Raw genomic sequence first — 12,397 nt, 5'->3', positions numbered from 1 at the left:
TGCTCAGCACGCTGCAGGATCCAGCCCAGTCCTTTTGCCAGCCATCGGATCAAGAGAAAAATATTAAAGTTGTGGTCTGTCGCAGGAAAGAAATGTCTGTCTTGCAATGTAAGTCCATGTCTGCGCCCTGTAACATCCTTCCCGGGTCATGTTCAGGCAGGACTCAGCACCATGCAGGGGAGGGTCTGCAGCTTCTCCCTGCCCACCCGATGTGGGGGGAGGTGGTGGGATTTACTGCCTGTGGATGCGAAGCCACAGTCTCCGCCGCAAACCTGAGGAGAGATGGTATCTGTCAGCCCCAGGACCTCCTCCCAGCTCCCAGTCCTGCTCCTGGGCTGTCCCAGGGCCTGACACCCCTCATCATCCCCTAGGGCTGGCAGGATGCTTACGGTGGAGGCGGTGGGCAGTGGGGACCAGGCTCAGCAGGAGGACCAGAACACTGGCGGCCAGCGGAACCCAGACCAGGGGGCTGCAGGCACCTGGAGAGTAGGAAGGGACATGGTGTGGAGCTGCTCCCCCCCAAGCTCAGCACTCGGCATCATCCTGCCCTGGCAGCTTTGGGGGACAAAGGGTAGGATGGGGAGGGGAGTAAAGCAAGGCAGATCCTCAGGTGGGATGGAGGACATGACCATCACCCTGGGGTATCCTTTGGGGGATGCATTACATTCAGAGGCATTGCAGAGAATTTAGCTGTGAGCCACAGCTGTGAGCCACCTTTTTTGTGGTGGTGTCTGGCACAGGAATTCACCATACCCGAAGGACTGATGTTGCACCCACAGGGGCTGCACACCCAAGGGACACCAGAGCTTAGGCAAAGCTAAAAGGTAGTCCATCCTGGCCCCTAAACTCTTGTATATCCCAGGAAACCACTCCTAAAGGCAGAGGTCAGCTCCATCCAGAGTGGTGGGTCCGGGTAGACCTGGATGCCCATCCCTGCAGGGTCATGTTGTGGTTGCCCTCACCCCAGGACAAACTCCAGCTGAACCCTGGGGACCCCCAGGAGATCAGCAAACACCTTTTGCAAAGCAGGCTGAGCCAACCTGGTGCCGTACCTTTCGTGCTGGTAGGTTTTCTTTTGATTACACACCGCATGTTTTTTTTGGAGACTGGTGCCTGAGTGGTCTTCAAAGGCAGAGGCAAAACATCAACTGGTGGATAAGAAGGGAAAGAGGATGGTCAATATGGCACCGAGTACAGCACAGGTCTCCAGCAGCAGGCAGGAAGGGATGGAAATTTTGGCTTTTAAAACTAGCCCCATCTGGGGGACCCCCCCACATCTAGGTCATCTGAAGGGTCCTGGAGCTTGACCTGAACCTCTCAGTGGCCACAGAAGTTACCAAGAGCTTGTAAAAGCATTAATAAAACAATGTACCAGGCAAACAAGGGCAGAAAGTTAAGGAAGGGAAAAAAGAAACTTCCTCAAGCTACATTTACTGACAGGTACCATCCCATCGGCACTGCAAGAAATCATGGGTCACAGGAGATTTCAGTAGCACTGGGAGGTTTTAAGGGATCCCAAGAACTTTTCTGTATTCAGGTTGCTCTAATCTTTGCTCAAAATTGGATTATTTTTTTTTTCTGATAAAATGAGGGCAGGATTTATTATGGTGCATCTGAATTATAATGGAGCACATTCATCTCTGTAAAGTTGGTCAGGAAAATATCCCAGTAATGTAATTAAATAACTGTACATCTGACTGCTCAAACTCCATTTATTCATAATTTTGGGTGATTCAAAACTACTTTTTTCTTTTTCTATCCAGGTTTGAAATTCCTACAGAAACCACCATCCTTTTACAAGGAAAAGTGAGACATCAAGTGCCTGGGATTTATCTGGACAACTTCTCTCTTACGTTATGATAGATTTGAAAAGGAACTTGAAGATAATTTGTTTTATCATGAGTACTAAAAAGAAAAAAAGAAAATATCCAGCAAAGCCTGACTTCTCCCAGAGCACCTGCTCGTGTTTTGTTTTAAATTGGAGTGTCCTTGATCATGTTGAATTTCAATCTTGTTTTTCATGCTCTGCTTTGCACATAGACATGTGACCAGTTGATAAAAACCAGTTCTCCTTTATCTTAAACCAGCTTTTCTTTGAGCGGGCAAGAATACAAAAAGGATTTCTCAGCCAGCTTAAGGTGCAGGGCATATTTGCAAAAAAAACAACCAGAAAGGCTGGGACACGGGGGCTGCTTTAGGGCTAGCAGCCATAGCTGCATCTTGGTTAAACAAGTTATTTGTCTCCCTAAAATCCTGCAAAGAAAGGGCTGAATCCTACTTCAAACATGTTAGTTTTTCTATATCAACTCCTGCTCTGTGGTCAAGGGGAAAAATGGGCTGAAATGCGCTGCTTACACAGGGTCTGTAAAGCTTCACCCCCCTCAGTGCCGTCTGCAGACAGCTCTGATTTCTGGCTGGAGCTCCCCAGTGACAGTGGGTGGTGAGCTTTGCGGAATAAATACCATTTCAATCCTTTATGTGAAGGACAGGTTTAAAACCTGCAGTCAGGCCCACCCCAGAGATGTGAGGGGTGATGTCCTCTGGCCTTGATGCTGCTCTTGTCACTTGGAGGAAGGGTAAGGAAGAACCAGGGCATGGAAGGACCCAGGAGCTGAGCAGAGCACACATCCAGCCTCTCATGTGAAGTACCACATGGGATGAGAAAAGCACGGGGTATGGCAATATCAGGGGCTGAGAGTCTTCCCATGGAAATCCTAAAATACTAGGACCAACATAGTGCTTAAGGCATGACCACAGCAAGCAGCAAAAGGACTATCACATGGAGCTGACCTAAAATCTACCTGTTTTCTGTATTTTCTGCCTTATCTGTTCTCATAGGTCTCTTCAGAAAAACACCAGAGCCCCAACCTTGCATATAAATATTGGGAAGGGTCTACCAGCATGCATCACCCCTTACCCAGGGGACCTCATCATGGCCTGCTGGTGACACATTTTGAAGCCCTGGGGGTAATACTTACCTACATGGAGCCGTGTCCCGCTGCCCAGGAGGAGCTGGGAGGACTGGGAGACGGAGCAGTAATAGGTGCCGTTGTCTGAGGCGTGGAGGTGGTTGATGTGCAGGCTGTAGGAGGTGTAGGAATTCACCCCATGGACACTAAACTTGTCCTGGCTGATGTTTGTGCCATACGTGGCTTTGCCCAACGAGTTGGAAAATATCAAGAACTGGAACTTTTGCCTCTCCTGGCTCCAGCGGTACCAGTACACCCCGGCATGCTCTTTCTTCAGCTTGCAGCGGATTTCTGTTTTGTTGTTAGTTTGGGCTAAAATATGCTCTGGAGTCTGGGATAAAAGTAGATTTGTACAGAAACCTAAGAAAAAATAGACAAGAATATATAGTTATTATTTTCTTTTTGTTATTTTTCTTCCATTCTGAGTACAGACTTTCTCTGTGGGTTTAATAAGAACAAGTAGTCAGAGTCCAGGGGATCACATCAGTGAAAAACAGGAGTATCTTTATCAGAAACCTCAGCCCATATTCCCTCTGAGGCCTTTTTGAGTTCCCCAGCTATTTTGTGGTCAAGCCTAGTTTTAAAGGTAGAGTAAACACTGTAAACACTCATCTAGGGAGGAGGATCAGCGGCAGGGAGAGGGACGGAGGGATGATTTTGAGGGTGCCCTTGGGGCTCTATGTGCAGGGAAGGGCATCCCCACCTGCTCCTGTGGATGCCCCTCTCCTGCCCTCCTTTTCTCTCTCATTTTTCGGAGAAGCTTCAGCTCTCTTTCAACAGATGTTTTTTGAGCCTCTTAACTTTGCCAGATTTTTACTCTAACAGATGCGATAGCGATAAACTTCATCCTAGGTACAGAAAAAGACCACCAAAAAGTGCAAAACATCTCAAAATGAGCCAATTTTATATGAGTTTTCAGTTGACATTATTTTTGTATGAATTTTGAGACCTGGGGAAGGAGAGGGAGTGAGGGATATCGGTAGGGCTGAAAGCTTTGGTCTGGCATCGCATTGCCCTGTTTGGGCTTTGGGGTTTTTGTGGAAATTATCTGAGTCGTGTTTGGCCTGGGCAGATGTGAGTGGTGTCTATGTGTGAGCGAGGATGTGTCCTTGTGAAAAGGATAACAGGTGACTTGTGATCCTTTCTGTTCAGCAAACAGTCCTTCAAAGCTGCAGATACTTTCAGACGGAGTGAAAAACAGCTGTCTGAAGATAAGGATGCTCTCGCTTCCCCCGTCTGTTTCCCAGGCATGTTTTAAAGCTGTGCAAAAAGCTCAACAAAACATGTTTTTTGGCTTTTATTACCTTAAAATGTCCCCTATTCCTTCAAAATCCCAAAGCTGCTTACAGTAGTTGCAAACAGCTTCGTACAGCTCTGCAAACGCAGCAGTGTGGGAATGGGTTTGCGTGACCGCAAGCCATCCCTGTGGTCCATGGTCCTGATGTCCCCCATGTCCCCGATGGGGACAAGCAGAGGAGGAGGCTCTGCTCACTGACACAGGTCCAGAGCCTTCCTCCGTCCTGCAGCGATTACCCCATCGCTGCGGGAACGCTGCAGAGAAGAGCACACTTCAGCCCTAATATTGCAATGCCGAAATTCAGGCGTTGCATAGCAGCTACAGCATTTCAATGCATCCTCTGGTGCTGTGACAATATAAATGTCTCCTTATTACTCAAATACATCATTTTCAGGTTTTGTAGTGCAATCCTCCCAAACTTTGCTCTGGGAAACACCTGTGTGGTGTTTTTTGGGGGTGAAATGTGTGTGGACATGGGGTATGGTGGCTTCAGGGTCCCCTTGGCTGCCCTGAGATCTGGCTCTGCTGGGCACAGGAAACTTACCCCCTCCATGAAAACCTTTTGGTCGAGCTGTTGGAGAGATATTAGATGAATCAGAAGGGATAAGAATGGATCCTGAAAAATGCTCAGCTCTGCTCTGAGCCGGAGGTCAAGCTCCAGCGGGGTGAGCTACTATGGAGCCAGAGCAGAAAAGCACATCTTCTGCCACACCTTCGTCCCCCAACACTTCCCTGTTCCCTTTCCTGGTGTATATTCTCGCAGGGGACCACTAGGAATTGAGGTAGGACAGGTTTGTTTCCATGTGTTTGGCCAGAACAGCCTGCAGCACTGCATAAACGGTCCCTGCTGCCTTTGCATGTGCGGAGCAAACTAATTTATTGGAGTTTTCTCAGCAGGGACTCTACTGTATAGATCTATAGGATATTACTACCTGTATATAGGTGTCAATAAAGTGCCTTGGGCTATTTACTGCCAGATTGGCCGTGTTACACCATGGCTAGATTAGCATTACATGGCGTGAACAAAACACCCAGCAGTCCTGAGAGACTCTAGTGAGGATGCTGGGCAGCTGTGGACCTGGGCTGGCCAATATTGCAGGGGACCAACTTGAGCCGCCACCCTAATATATATATTTAACAGGTGTTTCAAGCTTTCAACACTTTCCACCTAAGAACTGATGGCACAATTTGTCCTGTAAAGCATAATTCTACCACTTTGCTGTGACATCAACTGTATATATTCGGTCCAGACCTCCTGCAACCTGACTGTAATAAGCAGAAGGCAGCACGGTTTTATAACACACCGATTCCAGCTGTGGCCCTTGGGAAACATTCAGTCCTGAGACAGATTTAGTAGAAAATTTGATGGGATGTTTATCGCCTTCACGTTACACAGGCAGCGGAGCTAGGTGCTCCGCTTTAACTTCTCCATCAGCAGCTTTCGACAGTCCATCTGCACTAAGAAAGTGCAGTAAAAATAAACTCTGTGGTGTCTATACCATTCTGTAGATCACTATAAATAGAATAGAATAGAATAGAATAGAATATTTCAGTTGGAAGGGACCTACAATGACCATCTAGTCCCGCTGCCTGACTGCTTCAGGGCTGACCAAAAACTAAAGCATGTTATTAATGGCATTGTCCAAAATTATGTGGTGATAGGTAATAATATCCTGTAGATCTATACTATGCCTGTATATTTAAACTTCCATCATCCAGACGCTATGCAACGCATCGCACGTGCTGGAGTGGGGTGGAGGAGAGACTCCAGCATGATTTTAGGTGCCCTCAACCCTTAAGAGACATGTGCCTCTTACCTGGGATCTGGAGGCAGATGCAGAGATGGAGCCACTGCCGGGCCATGGTGGTGGAGTCAACGACGGGGGGGTTTTGTGCCAGCTTCCCCTTTCCGCACACAGTCACCTCTTGGTGGTAGGGCTGACTTCACCCCAGGAGGTTCTTCCCTGTCTCGGTGCAGATGTCTTGCTGACGGCTGCCAAAGAGGATCTGCTGTGGCAGTGCCTGGTGCCTCAGCCCGGCAGCTTCTTCTGCACCAAGCCCCCAAACCAGGTGTGCATCAGGGCGGCAGCCCCACGCACATCTCCAGCGCTGCATGGGATCCCCTGAAATCCCCTTTAGGAAGAAAAAAAAGAAAACTCATTGGTTTTTAATTATGATTTCTTCATATTTCATCACCTAGCTTTTCCTCCTTCTCTTAATCTACATCTGTGCAATTAAAAAATGACAAACGTAGGAGCCTGGCATTAAAAATAAAAGCATGAAAGGATTAATTTTGGCTGGTTTCTCCTCCGTTGAAATAAAAATGCATTCAAAATAAGGAGAAGATTCAATTTGGGCTGTGAGGTTGCTTTCTTCAGCAGAATCTTCACCGGGAGGTGTTTTTCTCTGGGCCTGGAAAATGCCGAATGCCAAACTAGGTCGCCATAAAGCAGCAGCACAAGGCATCACAGAAAACTTTGAAGCCTAAGAGCAAGAAACCTCAAACAAATTTGTGGCTGAAAACCCACAAAAATAAGGAAATTCTGCTGGGGCTCCCCACCTCACTGCTTTGGTAGCTGTGACACTGCACAGCTCATACGTAGAAATATTTAAACGATAGATAAAATATCAGAGTGGCTTCGAAATGTCTTTGGGAGGGAGAGATTTGAAGCACTTAGGGTTTAGGATTCGGAGAGTGAAATACATGATGTGAAATTACAGGGGCGAATTGGTGTCAGCCTTCAGTATTTCCATGTTTGGGGAAAAAAAATAATTATTAATTTTATTTATTCATTGCCAACTTGGCTACCAAGCGGGGTTCGTTTTTCTTTTATACCCTATTGCGCAGATACTCATGGTCCTTACAAAGCCTCAGCATCTCCCCGGGGCTGGCTCCCTGGTCAGAGGGGATTTCCCATGGGGGGGATCTCATGTGGGGGAACCGAGAAACCTTCCCCAGGGTTTGAGTTGGCGGACGAATAGGAAAAAAGATTTTGCATCTTGTGCAGTGCAATTTTTTGGTCCATTTTCCCCCAGGTTTTTCCATGCTGCTGTAATACATCTCCTCCCCGTTTCTGTTTAAAATAATTTCCTGCTCGAAGCAGGTTGCTAACCACGAAAAACCTCACCACCAAGGGCTTGGCTGCTAAAATATAGGGTCGGCTGAATCGCTCCTTAACTCTTTCCTGGCAGAAAGTTATTTCAGAGTTTTTAAGGGCTTGTTTTTGGAGCCGAGTCCCCAGTATGGAGTGCAGCAACACTTGCTTCTCCCCTCCTTACCTCCTGCTTGCCTTTCCCCTCACTCCCAAATTGGGACCTCTCCAGAACTAGCTGTAGGCACCTCTTTTTTTGGAAGAGGACGGGGTGGCTTAATGTAAGAAATATCACTGCAAGTGAATTTTCCCTTTATCACCGTGGGGAAGTTGGTGACCCTGACTGCTGCAATGGCTGCACCCCTGTTTTCTCACTGCTGCTGTCACCTGAAGAATCTGCTGGCCTCCTGGCCAAGACCGAAGTGCTCCCAGAGGTGGCTTTTGTCACCATTACAACCTTGGACATAGAGCATCTTATGCTGGGCTGCTGCATGGCTGGTGACACTGGGTTCTCTAAGCAGATATATTGGGTTTTCTAAGCAGATATTTTGTCTTGGGAGGCTTCCCCGGGCCATTATAGCAGCTTTAGAGCTGTTTCCCTGCAGTGCTTTTACATATAGGATGTCTCCTACAGAAAGAAAAAGGAATATTTGCAATGTAAAAGCATAGTGTGTGTTCAGGAACAGGGGTTAATTTTTAAATTTTTGGAAGCTGCTGTTTATACATGGTTCATCTGTTTACTGGCCGCCAAGCCGTTCTCAGGACTGGGTGTTGCTCCTACAAGAAAACATTTTGGAGGTGGGATGCCTTTGTCTGGCAACCCATAACCAACAAAAATAAAACCGCTGTGAAAACATGCAGGAGAACAGCTGCTGTTTATACGATCCCCACATTGTTTGGGGCTGCTGTCCTGGGAAGAAGAAAGGGGAGGAAAGAAGAGTGTAAGCTGAACTGATCTGTTAACACAAGCAAGAGCTGTTTGTGACCTTGCTGGGGTACAGCGGCTCCTCATCACGAGTGTTTGGCTCTCGGCCGAGGCAAGATGAGGGGATCACTGAATTTTGGTGTATATGAGCAATTTCTAGGGGTAATTTATTCTTCTTCTGAAATGAAAGACAACCGTCACAGTCCCCAGACCAGCAACCCCGCTTCCCCATCTTGGTGCTTGCCCTGTGGGTCTCCTCCTCGCACATCCCAGAGGGAAACGTCCGCTCTTCTTTTTCTTGGCCCACATCCCACATACCTCACTGCGCTGACACCAATTCCCTGCATTTTCACCAGCTTTGTTACACTTTCAACTTTTTATTTTATCCCCATGATGTTTTTTTTACAGCAAAGTGCTTGCTCTTAGGGGGTTGGAACAAAGCATCGGGGTAGAAGAAAGGGCTCTGCAGACAAGAAGCAGGACCTGGCCGGGGTTTCATCTCTGCTAAACTGCCATGTTGCAGACAATTGCAGCTGGGCTGTAAATGCCAGGCTGGAGGATCAGTTGCCATAAAAACAAGGAAAAAATCCATTCTCTCTGCTTTCTGGGATACAAAATCTGATTTTTAGGATCAGGGACGGCTGCTCAGCCTCAAGCCTGGTCCAACAGGGCCAGTACAACAGTACCTGGAAATAAGGGTCTGTTGGGAATAAGGGGCTGCTGGATGGAAACTCAAAGAGCTGTGGGTTAAACTTCTTTTGCTATTCTTATTTTTTTTAATTATTTTATTCCAGGGAAAGGTGCAGCTTCTGGAGTATTTCATTAAAGGTAAAAACAGCAATGGAAACAATAGCATTTTCACGAAGTAAGATGAGTACTATCTTTTTCTCAGTGTAACAGCAGAAAAAAAAATCAAGTGGGTCAAATTTTCTTTTCTAAACTGCTCCGAGCTAAGATGTGATTTGTAGACCAGGGTTGTGGGGGGGTCTGTCCGCCTTCACAGGTGCAGATTTACAGCTGTACTTCAACTGATACAATATCATGGTCAAGTCTCTTGACACGTCATAAGGTACCCCCAAGGAATACACCAGGTTGTGGCAGGCTGGTTTGTGGCATGGAAAAAATGCTGCTTTTGAAGTGCAGAAGCCAAAATGGATCTAAACTACAAATTGTGTGAATTTTTCTGCCATCTCTCCTCCCCCCCCATCTGCCCCCCCAGCAAGCAAATCTGTGCTCAGGGGTAGAGGTTTGGGGAGGCTGTGTGTGTTACAGGTGCCAGATGTGAGCCCCATGTGTGATCTCCCCCCAAAAGCCAGGTGCTAACGGGATGTGCAGCAAGTGAGGAGGCCATTGAGGGAATTTGAGGGGATGGATTCTGTGGGGACAGGCTCCAGCTCTCCCTCTTCAGGGCACTTGGTGCAAGTAGAAGTTACCATGAGCGAGTGGTGACTAATCCTGCTTCCCCCCCCCCCCAATAGATAAGGGGCAGCTGCTCCCGTGTGATTTCAGCCTCCCTAATCAGTCCTGAGGAGGATAAGGAGAGACACGGGAAGTGTCCTTGGGAAGGCAGGGGGAGGGATGCAGCACCTGCAGGAGGAAAAGCCACCAAGGAAGTAAACAGAGGTGTTATCAACCCCAAACAATGACCTGCCACGGCTATAAAAAGCCACCTGGGTGAGACCCTGCGACCAACTTGACCTTAAAGGTGCTGAATCCACCGGAGCTCTGCAGCGACCGTCTCCAGGACCCTGGAACTGCCAGGACATCCAGCCAAGGATTGGTGAGATCTTATTATCGGGGTCCTACTACTCCTCTGCTTCGCCTTACCTGTTCCCCCGTCCCTTCCCCGTCCCCTCCCCGGGAGCCGGCCGGTCACGGCAGCTGCCCGCTTGGCCGTGGCCGCCCATCTCCACCTTCCCCTTCCCTTGCTACCAGGTTTGGCATTTCCCCGGGGAGGCTTTTCAGAGGGGTGAGTCGTGGGGTCGCAGCCTTCCTCTGTGGGTGGGTCAGTGCTGCTGGTGTTATGGTAGCTTTGCCCTGAGACAGAGCCATCTCGGATCTCGTTCCCCTCACTATGATGACCGACATCGTTAGCAACTGGAAGCTGGAGCAGTTTGTGCTCCAGAAGTGTCTCCCCCCAATTTGGTCCCCGGGGGCTTTCCAGGGCCCAGAGGCGTACCAGCAGCTGTGCCAGCAGTGGGAGAGTTGGTCAGAGGAGACCAAAAAGCCCAAACCCACAAACAAGTGCAAGAAGCGAGCGGCTTTGCAGGGTTTGTTGATGGTGGGCAGGGAGTTGTCCAAATTGCTGAAGGAGGCTCTTGAGAGTGTGCAGACGCTGGAGCAGGCCAAGGGTGAGCTCAAAATGCAGGTGGACAACTTGCAGGCGGAGGTGCAGGGTTTGTGCGGGGACTCTCTGCGGAGCGCAGTGGAGATCACCCGGCTGGAGAACAAGCTGGGCTACGAGAAGCTGAAATCGGAGGAGCTGCAGAAGGAGGTCGGCAAGTTGATTGGGGAGACCCACGATGCCCAGAGCGCAGTGAGGGCAGTCCTGCAGGATGTCCAGCGGGACCGGAGCACTGGTCCCGATCACAAGGTATGCCATGCCAAGATCCAGGAGCTGCAGGCAGAGCTGGGGGTGTCGAGGGGCATAGTGGCTGCCATCCAAGGCAAGAGGAGCCGGTTCGGGAATGGTGAAGGGGAGGAGTCCCTGGACCCGCACCCGCCCCACTATGACTACGAGGATGATGTGTGGGGTGCCAACGGCCCCACCAGGCCGTCTCCCTATGCTCCTCTGCGGGAGGAGATGTGCCAGCTGCAAGGAGGGGAGGTGGAGGCTTCCAAAATTAAAAAGAGCCCCCCTGATGAGCCAGCTGGCCACGGCCCACTCCAGGCCATTGACACCAATAGGGCTGTGCTCTGGTTTAGCCCCGAGCAGCTCAAAACATTGGGGAAGACGCTGGGGCCGTTGACGAAGGAGACAGCAGTCAACTGGCTGTCCAGGGCCCAGTGGCTGCCCAGGTGCCAGACCGGCAACTCGGTGAGTGACCTGATAGATGTGGTGAGGAAGTGCATGAAACCAGATGATTTCGCAGCACTGCCGGGGGATGTGCAGATGGGCAATGTCCAGGACATCAGGGACATCCAGTCGGCTGTGCTGAAGGTGTTCTTTCCGGAGGTCAACCCCTTAGTGCTCTTTCACCAGGAGAAGCAAAACCCTGAGGAGCGTCCAGATGCTTACGTTAACCGTAAGAAGATGCTCTACCAAATGACTGGGCTGCCTGGCTCGAAGGACTCCCCCCTTGATTTTGACAGGCCCGAATTCAAGGAGCCACTGGTGGTGGGGCTGACCCCCCCATTGCGGGTGATTGCCGGTGGAGACGCGGCCAGAAAGCCGCTGTCAGAGCTGGAGCAGATCCTGACCCAGAATTTTGAGCTGCAAAAGCAGGCGTTCCCAGGATACATGTTGGGGGGGAAGAAAGGGAAAACCTCGGCCATGTCCTTCCAAAATGCAGGGGTGAGAAAAATGCAAGGAGACAACCGTAAAGATCCCGATGGCAAGGGTGGTTCTGGGAAGGAGAACAAGCAAGGGCTGAGGTTTCAGAAGTCCAACTTTTGGCCAGCTGAGATGAGGAAGCGCTTGATAAAATATGAGAAGCAGGAGGATATTGACAGCTTGCCGGATGGGGAGCTCTTAGACAAACTGCTCCTGCACGAGGCCAAAAAGCACAGCAGCTCCAACCCGATTGACCCGGGGTCTAAGGCTCAGCAATAGGGCTGCCAGGCACCCGCATCGCCCCTTTTTGTGGCACCGATTAAGACCGATTTGTGGGGGCGCCTGATAGTTGATATAACTATTGGAGGAGGGGTGCTTGGACAAGTGATGTTAATTGATACTGGTGCCTCTTATTCAATTCTGAATATGGCCCCTGGTGAAGCTGGGGTCTTCCAAACCTGTGAAATTATTGAATTGACAGGGCCAAATGGCCAAAAATCCTCAGTGCCGTTCACAGGGCCCATACCCTTTGAAATTGGGACTGCCAAAGGGTCTGAAAAATTTGGGAAAATGGAAACAAAGGGAAAGCCAGGAATTTTAGCCATCTCTGCACTGACAAAG

General features: G+C 49.4%; 1 protein-coding gene across 1 annotated transcript; it reads right to left on the bottom strand.

Moving 5' to 3' along the window:
• Positions 1-231: 231 nt before the first annotated feature.
• CD8B (CD8 subunit beta) lies at positions 232-6,129 on the bottom strand (the record flags this gene model as incomplete). The annotated part of the gene is made up of 5 exons (XM_082482328.1): positions 232-272; positions 390-479; positions 1,053-1,148; positions 2,979-3,329; positions 6,084-6,129. 5 exons carry the CDS (start codon positions 6,127-6,129, stop codon positions 232-234), a joined length of 624 nt encoding a protein of 207 aa, XP_082338454.1.
• Between the last annotated feature and the right edge of the window lie 6,268 nt (positions 6,130-12,397).

Source organism: Vanellus vanellus (assembly GCF_965231255.1).
Source record: "Vanellus vanellus genome assembly, chromosome: 4".
In the NCBI taxonomy this organism is placed as follows: Eukaryota; Metazoa; Chordata; class Aves; order Charadriiformes; family Charadriidae; genus Vanellus; species Vanellus vanellus.
The sequence above is the reverse complement of the archived record's forward strand: the minus strand, read 5'-3'. Positions and strand labels throughout refer to the sequence as shown.